This window comes from Capricornis sumatraensis, chromosome 5 (genome assembly GCF_032405125.1).
Source record: "Capricornis sumatraensis isolate serow.1 chromosome 5, serow.2, whole genome shotgun sequence".
NCBI lineage: Eukaryota > Metazoa > Chordata > Mammalia > Artiodactyla > Bovidae > Capricornis > Capricornis sumatraensis.
The window spans coordinates 48,996,061-49,013,546 of NC_091073.1; the positions used below are offsets into that span (position 1 = coordinate 48,996,061).

Sequence of the window (17,486 nt, forward strand, 5' to 3'; positions counted from 1 at the left end):
GGGTTATACAGGGTGCCCATGACTATTTAGCAAAGTATGGATCAGCATGTGTGTAAGGAAACCACCTGAGACATGCTACAATGTGAACAAACCTTAAAATAATTATGCTGAAAGAACCTAGATATTTTTTAAAAGACTACATACAGTACATATTGTATGAGTCTATTTATTAAAATCTTAGCAAATGCAATGAATTCATAGTGACACAAAGTAGATTAGTAATTGTTGAGAAATTGGAAGAGGTGCAGATAGGACAGGCATGGCAGAGCAGGAGGGAAATGTTACAAAGGGACACAAGGAAACTTTTGGGAGTGATGGATATGTTCATTTTTTTTTTAATCGAAGGATAATTGCTTTACAGAATTTTGTTGTTTTCCGTCAAACCTCTTGAGGATGGCTTTTCAGACTTTTCATATGTAAAAGCTTATTACATTACGTACTTTAAATACATGCATTATTTAGTCAGTTATACTTAAATAAAGCTTTTTTTAAAACTTGCATACAAAAATGAATAAATAAAAAACACAGTAGTTTCCACGTTGTTTTGAGGAAAAGAAAGGAGAGAACAAGCCCAGGTAACTAACCTCTTTGCAACTCTTCCAGTTCAGGCTATCTTTACTAAGATTTTTGCTGTTTGAAATGCTTTTTAGTTTTAGAGATGTATTGTTAGGATATATGTAGTCAGTATTGCTCTTGTCAGTCAGGATATAACTTTATGCAATTTTGTGTTTCAGGATTCCTGAATCAAACAAGCGAACATGAAAAATGGATTAAGGCTGATGCCCCAAAAGGAACTATACGTTTTAGAAGCCAAAGCTGGTTTCAGTCTCTGAAGCTGCAGGACTGAATGACTTGAATTATATTTCTAATTTTTAACAATGACTAGTAGATCTATGACTACAAAAAAGCAAATACCAGTGTTCATACAAATGTTGAAAACAACAAACTGGAATGTCTTGGAGAAATCTTTTCAAAATTTGTACTTTGCTGTTAGTTTTCTTTTGTAACAAATTACCACAAACTTATTGACTTTAAAAAATACCTGTTTGTCCTGGGAACTCCTGGATGCTGCCACTACCTAGCACTAGCCCCAAGGCCTCTACAGTCAACCACCTCATTACCTGGTTCCATCAACCAATGGCCAGCAGCCTCTGCACAAGGAAGCACCTGGCAACCAAACTGATCAGGGGCCAACCAAGCCTACCAGGCAACCTACACAGTGAGTCTGCCAAAACAGAAAGACCCATGCCCTCTTAGGGGGAACTCCTAAGGCATATAGCTTTTGATGAGAGGAGAGTGCACTGCTGGAACACAGAAGATCATTTCTTCATGACTGGAAAACTTAACCAACATGTCAGATACATAAAAAACAAAAACAGCTAGTTAGGCAAAATGAGGCAACAGAGGACCATGTTCCAAACAAAGGATTGAGATAAAAACTGCAGAAGAAGAACTAAGTGAAGTGGGAGATATGAAATCTAACCAAGAAAGAGTTTTAGGATATCATCATAAAAATAGCCAAAGAACTTAGGAAAGGAATGGCTGCAAAGACTGATAAGTTAGAAGTTTTTAACAAAGAAAAAAAGAACAACCAAACAGATGAAGAATATAATAACTGAAATGAAAAATACAGTAAAATCAATCAGTAGTAGACTAATACAGAGGAATGGATCTGAAGCTGGAAAACAGAGTAGTGGAAATCAGTTATGCTGAAGAGAAAACAATGAATAGAAATGACATTTCAAGAGACTTCTGAGACAACGTCAAGCTCATTTTTATTTGCATTTTAGGATCCCCACAGAACAGAGAGAAAGAGGCTAAGAACATAATTGAAGACATAATAGCTGAAAACTTTCCTATCTTGGAAAAAACAAACAAAACCCAAAATTAGTCAAAGGGAAGAAATCATAAAAATCAGAGCAGAAATAAATGAAGTAGTCTCTTAAAAAATACAATAGAAAAGATCAGTGAAGCTAAGAGCTTGTTCTTTGAAAAGATAATCTGAATTGATAAACCATTAGCCAGACTGAGAAAAGAAAGATCCAAATCAATAAAGTCAGAAATGAAAAAGGAGAAGTTACAACTGATGCTACTGGAATAAAAGGACCATAAGAGACTACTGTAAACAACTATATGTCAAAAAAGGGGACAACATTGAAGAAATAGGCAGATCCTAAAAATGTATGCTAAAAGGAATCAATAGTAGACTCCCAAGACTGAGTCAGAAGTAGAAAATATGAACAAATCAATTATGAGTAATGAAATTGAATTAGTGACAAAAACCAAACAAACAAAAAGTCCATGACCAGATGGCTTCACAGATGAATCCTACCAAACATTTAGAGACTAGTTAGCATTTATGCTTCTTAAACTATTCCAAAAAATTGCAGAGGAAAGAACACTGCTGAACTCATTCCACATGGCCAGAATCACCATAAGATCAAAACTAACAAAGATAATTATACACATATACAAATTATAGGCCATTATAACTGATGAATATTGATGTGAAAATCCTCAACAAAATATTGTCAAATCAAATCCAACAATACAGCAAAAGGATCATACATGGTGATCAAGTGGGATTTATCTCAGGGATGCAAGAATTTCTCAGTATACACAAATCAGTCAATGTGATACACCATATTGACAAACTGAATAATAAAAACCACATGATCATCTCCATAGGTGGAGGAAAAGGTTTTGACAAAGTTCAGCATTCATTTATGTTTTAAAAACGCTCTAGAAAATGGGCCTAGAGGGTACATACCTCAGCATAATAAAGACCATATATGACAAATTAGTGCAAACATCATACTTAGTGGTTAAAAGCTGAAAGCATTTACTCTAAGATCAGGAACGAGACAAGGATGCCCACTCTTGCCAGTTTTACTCAGTATAGTTTTGCAATTTCTTGCCACAGCAGTCAGACAAAAAAAAAAAAAAGGAATAAATGGAATCCAGATTGGAAAGGAAGAAGTAAAACAGTCACTGTTTGCAGATGATATACTGTACACAGAAAGTCCTGAAGATGATACTGACAAAACTACTAGAGCTTATCACTAAATTTGTAAAGTTGCAGGATACAAAATTAATATAGAGAAATCTGTTATTTGCACACTATCAGGGAAATTAAGAAAACAATCCCATTTACCATCTCATCAAATATAATAAAATACTTAAGAATAAACTTACTGTTATGCTCCGAGCCTGTATCTCCGAACCGACCGAGAGAGCAAGTCCGCCACAGTAGTGCAAAAGCAAGAAGGGAGTTTGTTTATTCCTAGCGCGCTAGGGCCCAAGTCTCATCCCACACAAGGAAATCCGACAAGAGCCCCGAACAAAGGAGTATGGCGGCTTATATGCAGGCAGTTCTTTGTCTCAGTTACAGGAGTAGCTGGCGTTACATGATTGGCCAGGCAGGATGAGCGCATATCCTGTCATTTTCTGGTAAACATGACTCAGGTCCTAGAGCCCGTCGTTTGGTCCCTAACACTTACCTAAAGAGGTAAAATGTTTGTATTTGGAAAACTATAAGACACTGGATGAAAGAAATGGAAGGTAATTCAAACAGGTGGAAAGATATGCCATGTTCATTGATGGGAAAATTTAATTTTATAAAATGACCATACTAACCAGAGCAGGCTACAGATTCAGTGCAATCTCTATCAAAATACCAAGGGCATTTTTTCAGACGATTAAGTATTTCTAAAATTTGTATGGTAACACAGAAGACCCTAAATAACTAAATGATCTTCAGAAAGAAGAAGGAAGCTGGAAGAATCACATGCTCTGACTTCAGGCTGTACTAAAAAGCTAGAGTAATCAAAACAGCATGGAATTGGCACAAAAACAAGGGTGCAGATCAGTGGAACAGAACAGAGAACCAAGAAATAAACCCACACACTTATGGTCAATTAATCTGTGACAAAGTAGGCAAGAATATATAATAGGAAAAAAAAACCAAACAGTCTTTTCAATAAGTGGTCCTGGGAAAACTGGTCAGGTACATGTAAAAGAATAAAATTAGAATATTCTCTTAATACCACATGCAAACACAAATTAAGGATGAGTTAAAGAATTAAATGTAATACCAGAAACAAAAGGTCAAAAAGCATAGGTGGAACACTCTTTGACATAAATTGTAGCAATATTTTGGATGAGCTCTCCTAAAGCAAAGAAAGTGGAAACAAAAATAAATGGGACCTGATTAAATTTAAAAGCTTTTGCACAGCATAGGAAATCATCAACAAAATAAAAAGACAGCCTACTGAATGGGAGAAAATATTTGCAAATTATACAGCCAATAGAGGCTTATATCCAAAATATATGAACAGCTCTTACAACTCAATGTAAAAAAAAAAAAAAGTTTAAAAAATGGGCAGAAGATCCAAATAGACATTTTTTTCCCAAACAAGTCATACCAATGGCCATCATCACTTGAAAAGATGCTCAACATCATCATAATCAGAGAAATTCAAATTAAAAGCATAATGAGATATCACATTTGTCAAAATAGCTCTCATCATAAAATACCACAAATAAAAAATATTGGCAAGGATGTGGTGGAAGGGGAACCTTCTTATACTTAGTGGGAATGTAAATTGGTGCAGCCACAATGGAGAACAGTATGGAGGTTTTGCAAAAAAAAAAAAAAAAAAAACCTAGGACTAAATAAGACCCAGCAATTCTACTCCTGGTTATTTATCTGAAAAAAAAAAACCCAGTAATTTGAAAAAGATACTTGTACCCTAATATTAATAGCATTTACAATTGCTAAGATATGGAAGCAACCTAAGTGTCCACTAACAGGTGAATGAATAAAAAAGATGTGGGATATATAAATACAATAAGGGACTTACCTATTGATCCAGTGGCTAAGACTCCACACTCCAGGGAGCCAGATCCCATATGCTACAACTAAGAGTTTGCATGCTGCAATGAAGATTGAAGATCCCAGATGCCACAACTAAGAGCCAGTTCAGTTCAGTTCAGTCGCTCAGTCATGTCCGACTCTTTGCGACCCCATGTGTTGCAGCATGCCAGGCCTCCCTGTCCATCACCATCTCCCGGAGTTCACTTATACTCAATGTCCGTCGAGTCCGTGATGCCATCCAGCCATCTCATCTTCGGTCGTCCCCTTCTCCTCCTGCCCCCAATCCCTCCCAGCATCAGAGTCTTTTCCAGTGAGTCAGCTCTTCGCATGAGGTGGCCAAAGTACTGGAGCTTCAGCTTTAGCATCATTCCTTCCAAAGAAATCCCAGGGTTGATCTCCTTCAGAATGGACTGGTTGGATCTCCTTGCAGTCCAAGGGACTCTGAAGAGTCTTCTCCAACACCACATTTCAAAAGCATCAATTCTTCGGCGCTCAGCCTTCTTCACAGTCCAACTCTCACATCACAGTCAGATAAATAAACAGATATTTAAATACAATGGACTACTACTCAGCCATGAAAAAGAATGAAAATTTCCGCAACATAGATGGACCTGGAGGGTACTATGCTAAGTGAAAGCAGTCAGAGAAATATGCATGCTATATAATATCACTTATATGTGGGATCTGAAAAATATAGTTACTGAATGTAATTTTTAAAAAAGAAACATACAGATACAGAGAACATGCGAGTGGTTACCAGTAGGAAGAGGAAAGTGGGGAGGAACAGGATATGGGTAGGGGATTAAGAGGTACAAACTGCTATATATAAAATAAGCCGCAAGGCTATATAGTATAACATGGGATATAGCCAATATTTTATAATAACTAAAATGGAATATAACCTTTAAAAATTGTCAGTCACTATGTTGAATACTTTAAACTTACATAATATTGTATATCAAGCATACCTCATTAAAATTTTTTTTAATATGAATTATTAAGCTAAAAAAACCCCTGTTCATCAGCTCACTGTTCTGTAGATCAGGAGTTCAGTGTGGTAAGAGTCTCTGCTCATGGTATTGCAAGGCTGGACTTAAGGTGTTGGCCAGACTGAATTCTCATCTGGATGATCTGAGAAATAGTCTACTTCCAAGCTCCTTCATATTATTGGCAAACTCCAATTCATCATGACTGTGTGACTGAGATCTATGTTTCCATTCTGTCAGTTGGCAATCACTAAGCTGCTAGAGACCACCTGCATCCCTTCTCATGTGGCCCTCTCCATTTTCAAGCCAGCAATAATGCAATTAGTCCGTCTCATATTTTGAATATCTGAGTTTTTTTTTCTGCAATCAGCTTGAGATAACTGCTTTTAAAGAGCTCAGAGGATTAGGTAAGGCCTCCTCAGGATAATCTTTGTTTTGTCATCTAATGTAATCATAAAATGATATTTCATCATATTCACAGTTTCCACTTAAGAAATTATACAAAAATAGTAGGTAATAGAGGGCAGTTATTTTGAAATTCTTTGTACCAGGGCTCTTGTATAAAATGTTTTCTACTTGGCACTTACTATGACAATAATATAAATTTAAGCTATGGCTACATCACAAATACATACACAAATAAAGTACCTCACAAATGTGATGCAGTTGCTACTGATTCTTTTTTTTTTAACGTAATTTAAGGCATAATGCATTCTGGTGGGGGGGTAGCATTCAGCTACTTTATAGCCTGTTGTATGAAGATAGATTTTCACTTTTACGGTGACTTACTATCTAAGTTATTTTATGAATTTTCTTTCTGTCAAACATTGTTTACCCCTGGAAGATTTAAATTATACAATACTGAATAGATGTTATCTATTGGATTGTATTTCTTTGCTCTTAAATTCTGATTTTCTAATAAACCTTTCCAAATATGACCTGTAATAGTCTTTTTGTTAATATTTAATTTGTTTGGAGTTCTGTTTTTAACTTTTTATTTCTGAAGCAAAAAGTCAGCTTTGTCAGGTGTCTCACAGTCTCTTTTTAGTTCGTACTTCATAAAATTATAATTTGTATGGGTTTGGACAACACTCATGTTAGTATGTTTGATGTGGTTGTGGTGTGTGTGTATTAAATTATTAAGTAGAGGGCACTGGGAGGCAATAAGGCAATTTTTATCATCTTTCCCACCTGTAATTATATAAACATTTTTATGACTAAAAATAAAGTTTATGAACTTGGTCAACAATAGCCAGAAAGCTGAGCATAAATAGCAGTCAACTGTATTTACAATTATTAAAGGAATGGTACATATTTGGATGACAGATTCAAGTCCAAACTGAAAGGTAAAGTCACATATTTTACTGTCTTGAACACGGACCTATATATTTCAAATGCTTAAGATCTGAAGACCTAAGTATCAATAATATTATGGATACCTTGAGTAATTTGCACCCAGAACTTAACAATTTCACCACTTATTCACTCCACTTCTTAGTCCCCTTTATAGCCAACCTTTTCTAACACCTACCCTTTTTCTTTCATTTCTGCTACTATAAAATTTGTCTCCCCATAAAGAACAAATGTATCTCTTGTTTTTGTTTAAGACAGGATCTTAATCAAAGAATTTTGGAGTGAGCTTAGACAGTTAAATACCTTGCCTGGTTTCTAGAGAAACATAGTAGGTGTGTTTCTCCTTACTGTTGTTTTACCCAGGCAGGCATTATTCCTTTAGAAAGCAGTTGCATCTTGCATAACTTTCCAGTTATGTGCTCGAAATACTTAGGGGTCAGAAGCCAATTTCTGTGCAGCTGCCAGAATCTCCAAATTTAATTAAAAATCACCCTCTGGAACAGTCATCTTATGTCTCGGGTTCGGTGTTAAAATTTCCTACTCAGTTGATTCCGCAGCAGTCCACTTCCAGGAACCATTTCACAGCTAAGTGATACTGCTTATTTCAAAAACTTTCAAAACCAACCTAAAAAAGGGGAGGATTACTGAAAGCATTTAGCTAATTTTAGTTCAGTTCAGTTCAGGTCAGTTGCTCAGTCATGTCCAACTCTTTGCGACCCCATGGACTGCAGCACACCAGGCTTCCCTGTCCATCACCAACTCCTGGAGCCTACTCAAACTCATGTTCATCACATCGGTAATGCCATCCAACCATCTCACCCTCAGTTGTCCCCTTCTCCTCCCACCTTAAATCTTTCCCAGCATCAGGGTCTTTTCCAATGAGGCAGTTCTTCACATCACCTGGCCCAAGTATTGGAGTTTCAGGTTCAGCTTCAGTCCTTCCAATGAATATTCAGTACTGATTTCCTTTACAATTGACTTGTTGGATCTCCTTGCTATCTAAGGGACTCTCAAGAGTATTCTCCAACACCACAGTTCAAAAGCATCAATTCTTCCGTGCTCAGCTTTCTTTATAGTCCAGTCTCAAATCCATACATGACTATTGGAAAAACCATAGCTTTGACTAGATGGCCTTTGTTGGTAAAGTAATGTCTCTGCTTTTTAATATGCTTTCTAGGTTGGTCATAGCTTTTCTTCCAAGGAGCAGGCATCTTTTAATTTCATGGCTATAGTCACCATCTGCAGTGATTTTGGAGCCCAAAAAGTAAAGTCTCTCACTGTTTCCACTGCTGCCATATCTATTTGCCATGAAGTGATGATGCAACCAGATACCATGATCTTAGCTTTCTGAATATTGAGTTTTAAGCCAACTTTTTCACTCTCCTCTTTCACTTTCATTAAGAGGCTCTTTAGTTCTTCTTCACTTTCTGCCATAAGGGTGATGTCATCTGCATATCTGAGGTTATTGATATTTCTCCCGGCACTCTTGATTCCAGCTTGTGCTTCATTCAGCCCGGCATTTCACATGATATACTCTGCATAGAAGTTCAATAAGCAGGGTGACGGTATACAGCCTTGATGTACTCCTTTCCTGATTTGGAACCAGTCTGTTGTTCCATGTCCAGTTCTAACTGTTGCTTCTTGACCTACATACAGATTTCTCAGGAGGGAGGTCAGGTGGTCTGATATTCCCATCTCTTTAAGCATTTTGCAGTTTGTTGTGATCTACACAATCAAAGGCTTTGGTGTAGTCAATAAAGCAAAAGTAGATGTTCTTCTGGAACTCTTGCTTTCTCGATGATCCAACGGATGTTGGCAATCTGATCTCTGTTTCCTCTGTCTTTGCTAAATCCAGCTTGAACATCTGGAATTTCACAGTTCATATACTGTTCAAGTCTGGCTTGGGGAATTTTGATCATTACTTTGCTAGCTTGTAACATGAGTGCAGTTGTGCCGTAGTTTGAACATACTTTGACATTGCCTTTCTTTGGGATTGGAATGAAAACTGACATTTCCAGTCCTGTGGCCGCTGCTGAGTTTTCCAAATTTGGTAGTATACTGAGTGCAGTTTCAGGGCATCATCTTTTAGGATTTAAAATAGCTCAACTGGAATTCCATCACCTCCACTAGCTTTGTTTGTAGTGATGCTTCCTAAGGCCCACTTGACTTCACTTTCCAGGATGTCTGGCCCTAGGTGAGTGATCACACCATAGTGGTTATTTGGGTCATGAAGATCTTTTTTGTATAGTTCTTCTTTGTATTCTTGCCACCTCTTAATATTTTCTGCTTCTGTTAGGTCCATGCCATTTCTGTCCTTTATTGAGCCCATCTTTGCATGAAATGTTCCCTTAGTATCTCTAATTTTCTTGAAGAGATCTCTAGTCTTTTCCATTCTGTTGTTTTCCTCTATTTCTTTGCATTGATCCCAAAGGAAGGCTTTCTTATCTCTCCTTGCTAGTCTTTTGGAACTCTGCATTCAAATGGATATATCTTTCCTTTTCTTCTTTGTCTTTAGCTTCTCTTCTTTTCTCAGCTGTTTGTAAGGCCTCCTCAGACAACTGTTTTGCCTTTCTTTTTCTTGGGGATGGTCTTGATCACTTCCTCCTGTACAATGTCACGAAACTTCAATCCATAGTTCTTCAGGCATCCATTAGATCTAATCCCTTGAATCTATTTGTCACTTCCACTGTATAATCATAAGGGATTTGATTTAGGTCATACCTGAATGGTCTAGTGGTTTCTACTTTCTTCAATTTAAGTCTGAATTTGACAATAAGGAGTTCATGATCTGAGCCACAGTCAGCTTCCAGTCTTGTTTTTGCTGACTGTATAGAGCTTCTCCATCTTTGGCTGCAAAGAATATAATCAATCTGATTTTGGTATTGACCATTCTGGTGGTGTCCATGTCATCTCTTGTGTTGTTGGAAGAGGGTGTTTGCTGTGACCAGTGCATTCTCTTGGCAAAACTCTATTAGCCTTTGCCCTCCTTCATTCCGTACTCCAAGGCCAAATTTGCCTGTTACTCCAGGTATCTCTTGACTTCCTACTTTTGCATTCCAGTCCGCTATAATGAAGAGGACATCTTTTTGGGGTGTTAGTTCTATAAGGTCTTGTAGGTCTTCATAGAACCATTCAACTTCAGCTTCTTCAGCATTACTGGTAAGGGCATAGACTTGGATTACTGTGATATTGAATGGTTTGCCTTGAAAACAAACAGATAAGTCCGTCGTTTTCGAGATTGCATCTAAGTACTGCATTTTGGAGTCTTTTGTTGACTATGATGGCTACTCCATTTCTTCTTGCCCACAGTAGTAGATATAATGGTCATCTGAGTTAAATTCACCCATTCCAGTCCATTTTAATTCACCGATTCCTAAAATGTCAATGTTCACACTTGCCATCTCCTGTTTGACCACTTCCAATTTGCCTTGATTCATGGACCTAACATTCCAGGTTCCTTCGCAGTATTGCTCTTCAATGTCTATCATATGATCTAGCACTCCCACTCAAAAACTATAATTTGAAAAGATACTTGCACCCCAGTGTTCATTGCAGCACTATTTACAATAGTCAGGACACATGAAAGCAACCTAAGTGTGCATTGACAGATGAATGGATAAAATGTGAAATGTATATAGATATGTATATATATATATATATATATACACACACACATCAGAATATTACTCAGTCAAAAAAAGAATGAAATCACTTGGAGCAACAAGGATGGACCTAGAAATTATTACACTAAGTGAAGTAAGCCAAAGACAAATATCATATTATACCACTTATATATGGAATCTAAGAAAAAGATACAAACAAACCTATTTACAAAATAATAATAACCACACAGACAGAAAACAAATTTTTGGTTACCAAAGGGAGAGGGTGGTGGGAGGAAGGATAAATTAGAAGTTTGGGATTAACATGTACTCACTGCTATATATAAAATAGATAACAAACAAGGATCTTCTGAAAAGCACAGGGAACTATACTCAAGCGTTTGTAATAACTTAGAAAATAATCCAAAAAGAATATATATGTATGCATGCATGTATATAACCAAATCACTGTACTATACACCTGAACTAACACAGCATTGTAAATCAGCTATACTTCAATAAAAAACGATCTTTCTGAGACATTGTAGGGACAGTGCAAATTTGACTTAAAGGGACTGTTTCTTTTTAATTTGCCTCTGACTGTTAAGTCAAATGTTGAAATGAGTCCTAGGTTAATTGGCATTTAGATCTCTCTTGTTAAGTGTCTAGAAATTACTAGAAAGCTTTGTTTGTTTTTAAAATGTATATCTATATCATTTATAATAAAGCCTTACAGATCCTTAATGTCGTTGCTCTCACTCAAAACCCTTACTATTTTATATAGCCTTCTGCTTTCTTTTCTAAGGAGACGCCTGTAAATTTCTTGTCAAAAATATCACATCTGTCAGGATTGTTTTGTATGCAACTGTAATCTAGATTTGATAATCTCATCAAAACAATTTGATTAAGGTAAATTTATGTAGAAAAGTTACATAGTAGCAGTACTTGATTTGGCTTTTTTTAATCGTGATTGTTAGAAGAACTCATAGATGTATTTACAAACGCATAGCTGGAATAAAAATCTGGAAATGATTTCCAGCTTGTTTACATTGTTCAGGTCCAGCTAGTAAAAAATACTTGCATTAAATGAAGTTGCCAGATTCTAGATTTTTGGTTCTTGCTTGAGGTTGAAGGTCATACTGCTTCCTCTTCATTACTGTATGTTGACTCTTTTGTGGTCAGTTCTGAATCTTTAAGTGATGTATTTTGTTGCTCTGTAAGAGACTTGCCTTCAGAATCATAGCCAAACCAAAGTGGAGGGTTAGAAGTGCTATATTCCTGGTGCTGAACTATAGATGACATTCTTAAAGCTGCCTCCCTGTAATAACAGTGATGAGCATTAGCTAGTTGAAAAAGTAATTGCTAGTGCAGAATTTTCAAATTAGACCACATTTGGAGTTAAAGAACTCACTGTCACAACTCGAATTCACATCTCTTTTGCCTTCCTGAGGGGGAGGGTGTGGGTATATTGTGCTAATAATCAGGATCCCAAAGCTTCAGTAGCTCAGTAGTTCTCTGGTTCAGTCAGTTCAAAGATTAACAGATACTGAAATGGGTAAGGAAATAGCATGGCCACGGCGTGGAAACACTGAGGGCATTCTGTAGCTAGCACTCCTAAGTGAGCTCTCTGCTTGTTATTTGAGTTTCCTTGATGGAAGTATCCTAAGTAGGCAACCCGGGAAAGTTAGCTGTGCACCAGAGCAGGAGCTGCTAACCTAGAGTCCACAGATCCCTGTTGGATATGCAGATGAACTTCAGGGAGGACTCAGGGATTCCTTGAAAATTCATGCAGTTTTGTATCTACTATTTTTTTTTTTTTTTTTTTTTTGAGGAGAGGGTTTGTGACTTTCATTAACGTCTCAAAGGTGTCCATGACCAAAATGATTAAAATATGTGTTTCTTAGAAGGAAGCAAAGAAATCATCAGAAAGTTATTTGGAACCCCAGTTCCAACATGGCTTGGTGGTGTTCCCCACACCACTTAACAGTTGTAAGATACCAGCTGGCCATCCTATAATTCAGCCCAATTCTAACACTAAATATCCAGGTATAGCATTAGATTCTGCAAGTTAAGGGCTCAGACCCACAGAAAACCTTCCAGATGTGTTGTTACCTGGGCTTCTGATCTACCACCTAGAGCTGCTGACAGAAAACAGAGACACTTACTTGCTGAATCACTGGTTCATTAAAGGATATTACTCAAGAACAACCAGGTATCAGAGCTGCATGGGGCAAGATATGGGGAAAGGATGCCGATCTTCATTGCTTTCTACAGGCATACCACTCGCCCCAAATCTATGCATTCAGCAACTTGGAAGATCTTCAGCCCTTTTGGGTTTTTACGGAGGCTTCATTATGTAGGCACGATTGATTAAATCATTGGCCATTGGTGACTGAGTCAACCTCCAGGCCCTCACTTCTCCCCAGAAATCAGAGGGTGATTTTTGAAATCATCCTGAAAATGTTTCACTCCTCTATTCATGGTTGATTCCCTTGGCAACCAGCCCTCATCCTTAGGTGCTTTCCAGAAGTCACCTCCTTAACATAAACTCAGTTGTAGTAGAAAGGAACTTGTTATGAATAACAAGACACCCATATTGCACCTTGTGGCTCTGAATCAGTTTCAGAAACTGAAGATAAGAGACCAAATACTATGATAAAAGATTCTTCCATTGCTCTTATCACTCAGGAAATTCCAAAGATTTTGGGAGCTGTGAGCCAAAAACCATGGAGGAAGACCAAATATATATATAAAAGATAAATTTTGATCCTCTGAATGACCAAATATATATATCCTATAAAGCACAATATTTCAACATCAGAAAAAATAGTATATCTAACTTGAAAATAATGTCATTTCCAGGAGAGAAGGATTTTCCTGGGAAGCTGGTTTGAATGGTGAGATCGGCACTAGAAAGGAAATAAGTAACTGGCAGCTTCTGTAGGAACAGAGGTAAGTAACAATGTTTGCCCATGTGGGGGATTCTTTGCTTGTTATTGCTGCATATTACACTCAGTTATTAATTGCATAAGTTTGGAAACTGAGTCATTGATACGGAGGCTGATGTCATACACTTAAGTTTGTATTCAATGGCCATATGAGTTCTGGTATGGCTATGAAATTTACAAAAAAGCTAAGATACATCAGCTGTTTAAAATACCATTTCACTTCAGTCAAATCTTAGGTAGTTTAAAATAAATGTAAGCAAACTCAGCAGAGAGACAGCCAAAGCATTGCCAGTTCTGTTTTTACCACATTGCTTTTTGGCTACTATACTTGCACTCATAAAACTTACAAAAGTTTAAAGAACAATTTTAAGGAAAAGCAGTTGTTATACTAATTTCTAGTTCTGAGCCACGAATCCCTGTGCGTTAAAACTTAGCAAACAGATGTCTTCTCTTTAGAGAAATATTTATTCTCACATTTGAAAATAAGTTTATAGTCTAATAACAATATAAAGTTTTGCATTCTGCTAATTTTTCAATCTTTTTTAAGAAGTGTAATTCTATGTTTTAAATTTCTTATATAATCTTTGTATGTCTTCTAAGTAGAATAGTATCATGCAAAAATAACAGATATCTTTAGCTTTCTCTGTTTTCTTCTGAAGATTTTTTCTCCCTTTTCAATTCTATGTAGTTGACAAGATTGCCATTTTTTAAAAGTGTTTCCTGTGAGATTTTTTTTTTTTTACCTCAAAAACCTGCCACAATATAATACCAAATGCTGGAGGACTCAGAAGCATGGTTAAAAGGTTAAAGCACTATCCTGGGCAACAGAGACCTGTTGTTACTTACCCTTCAGCCTGTCTCTGCCTGTCTAAACTTTGCCTGTCTTTTAAGACTCCAACCCAACTGTTTCCTCCTCTAAACTTTCATAGGAAGTTGACCATAGAATTAGTTTCTTTCCAGTACATAGTTTCATGGTATTAACTGTTTATAATTTTAGACTTTGTTATTTTTCTTTCCTTTAAGAAGGTATTTAAGGGCATATTACATTTCTTTGTATCTCCTGAAATACAGCAGTAATAGTGAAATCAAGAGACATTAGTAGTTTACTCAAAAGCCCTTTAGCTGTCTTATCTTCTGCTGGTTTTTGGTCTAATTTGATTTGATTTAAGTTGCTGTTCCCAACATCCTAACAGCAGAGCACTGGACACACATACTCTATTTCACAGTTATTGATAATGATTTAATGCCACTGATGATAACAACACTACTGAGTTTAGGCAACAAGGTCTTGACCTACAGGAAAAGGACATGTTTGGGAGTAAAAGATTTGTAAATAGTTGAGCAAATTATGTATAACCTTTGGCCTCAGAAGAGTAAGAGTTTTTGAGAATTCTAGTTAACTGGTAAGAGGATAAGTACTCTTAATGCTAAGTTTGTTCAGTCGCTAAGTCATGTCTTACTCTTTGCAACTCTGTGGACTAGAGCCTGCCAGGCTCCTCTGTCTGTGGAATTTTCCAGGAAAGAATACTGGAGTGGCTTGCCATTCCCTTCTCAATATTAAGTTTGGGGATACATAAATACTAGGTAATAGAGTTCCTCAAATGACTTACAAGACCCAGTAAGATAGATGGTAGGTAATGTGATATAAAAAGTTAGCAAGTAATGGGAGTTTGAAAAAATAACAAGAAAAAAGGTTGGGGATTTTGACTCAATATAGACAAGAAAAATAGGGAATAAATAGGAAAACTACTCATTAAGGGCAAATCATGTGACAGAATAAAAATGAACTGCATATTAAAAAATAAAAAGCTGCATATTGAGCCCTGGCCATGGATGAAGTACACAGTGGTGCAAGCGTTCCTTAGATCTGCAGTTCCATACTGCCTCTACTTTAGCTCTTAGTGATAAGCACTGCTCTCCTTTTACCCACAGTCAGCTTCACTGAAACTAAACATCAGAGGGTCTCCTGGCCATTGAAGGTGATCCAGACAAGAGAGGAACAAAGGATCAGGTCTGAGACCCCTCTTCCCCCAATCACAAATGCCAGGAGGTTAAGGCTTCCTCAAGTCTAGAATGTCTCTAGGGCTAACTTAGTCCTACATATTTTACCAGCAAGCATGGTCCTGGGGAAAACTGAAAAGTCTGAACCTGTTTAGCGCAAATTTGGCATTAGTTTTAGAGTTTGAATACTAGTGTAGACTATTTCCTAGTCTGCTTCCTCTCCACCCTTTAGGAAATCTTGAGGCCATAAACTAGCTGCCCTCACCACCTTACTAGGACTTTCGTCATCCTTGCATTGACAGACTCCTAAGACACAGGACCTAACCAAGAGAACAGACCAGCATGGTCCATTTCAAACTCACCACCAGTGAGTTTCAGAGTTACTTTTCACAACATTCTGTATAGCTGTGTATTTGCACATAAGAACTTTTGAAAAGTATCAGAAAACTTGAAAATGTAGAAACTGAATGCTCCTGCTAGAAACATGTTTGTCTGCCTGTTTGTCTCAAATGCCCCCTCTTTCTTTTTAAAAGCTTGATGCTCTAATCTATATGGGAGCTGGGAAATATTGAAAATGTCTACTTAGGAATCACTGTGTGTTCTAAGTTCCTTCCAGTGCATATGGAATCCTTTGAGTACCTTCTACTCAGGCTTGGCCTGAGCAATACCAAGACCTGGTAAGAAATGATTTGAAAACTGAAGCAGTCTACTGCAATGGTTAGTCATTACACATTTAACCTAGTGAGAGAGGTTTCTTTGGATCAGAATAGAACAAAGATTTTCCAACACGATATGCCACAAACAGTTGTATTACATTAGAGGGTTTAGTTTGTAAATGACTTTTGTTTTTCATAAATTAAAAGGGATTAAAGGTTCAGTTCAGTTCAGTCGCAGTTGTGTCTGACTCTTTGTGACCCCGTGAACCACAGCACGCCATCACCAACTGATCCCTGTCATCCCTGTCCATCACCAACTCCCGGAGTTTACCCAAACTCATGTCCATTGAGTCGGTGATGCCATCTAACCGTATCATCCTCTGTCGTCCCCTTTTCCTCCTGCCTTCAATCTTTCCCAACATCAGGGTCTTTTCAGATAGGTCAGCTCTTCTCATCAGGTGGCCAAAATATTGGAGTTTCAGCCTCAACATCAGTCCTTCCAATGAACACCCAGGACTGATTTCCTTTAGGATGGACTGATTGAATCTCCTTGCAGTCCAAGGGACTCTGAAAAGTCATCTCCAACACCACAGTTCAAAAGCATCAATTCTTTGGCACTCAGCTTTCTTTATAATCCAACTCTCACATCCATACATGACTACTGGAAAAACTATAGCCTTACCTAGATGGACCTTTGTTGACAAAGTAATGTCTCTGATTAAAGGTTATCCCTATATAAACATTGAGTGAAGTGAAAGTTGCTCAGTCGTGTCCGACTCTTTGCAACCCCGTAGACTATACAGTCCATGGAATTCTCCAGGCCAGAATACTGGAGTGGGTAGCCTTTCCCTTCTCCAGGGGATCTCCCCAACCCAGGGATCAAATCCAGGTCTCCCTCATTGCAGGCCGATTCTTTATCAGCTGAGCTATCAAGGAACTGCCCTCAAATTTCCTTCTAGTTAATTGAGTAAGCTAAAAGAAAGGAGAATTTGGAGCCTACATCAAAGACTGCTTATAATCAGCCTTGTATTTATGCATCAGCCAGTAAAGTAGGCAGAGTACTT

General features: G+C 37.4%; 2 protein-coding genes across 2 annotated transcripts in view; one reads left to right on the plus strand and one right to left on the minus strand.

Annotated features, from left to right (window-relative positions):
- The window catches only part of FAM185A (family with sequence similarity 185 member A), a 70,239-nt gene extending 69,392 nt beyond the window's left edge, over window positions 1–847 (plus strand). Inside the window, exon 8 of the mRNA XM_068972393.1 lies at window positions 735–847. Within this exon, the coding sequence (XP_068828494.1) occupies window positions 735–847 (113 nt within the window). The remainder of the gene's footprint in view (window positions 1–734) is intronic.
- An 11,104-nt stretch (window positions 848–11,951) lies between these two features.
- FBXL13 (F-box and leucine rich repeat protein 13) overlaps window positions 11,952–17,486 on the minus strand; it is a 215,452-nt gene continuing 209,917 nt past the window's right edge. Inside the window, exon 21 of the mRNA XM_068972394.1 lies at window positions 11,952–12,135. Within this exon, the coding sequence (XP_068828495.1) occupies window positions 11,952–12,135 (184 nt within the window). The remainder of the gene's footprint in view (window positions 12,136–17,486) is intronic.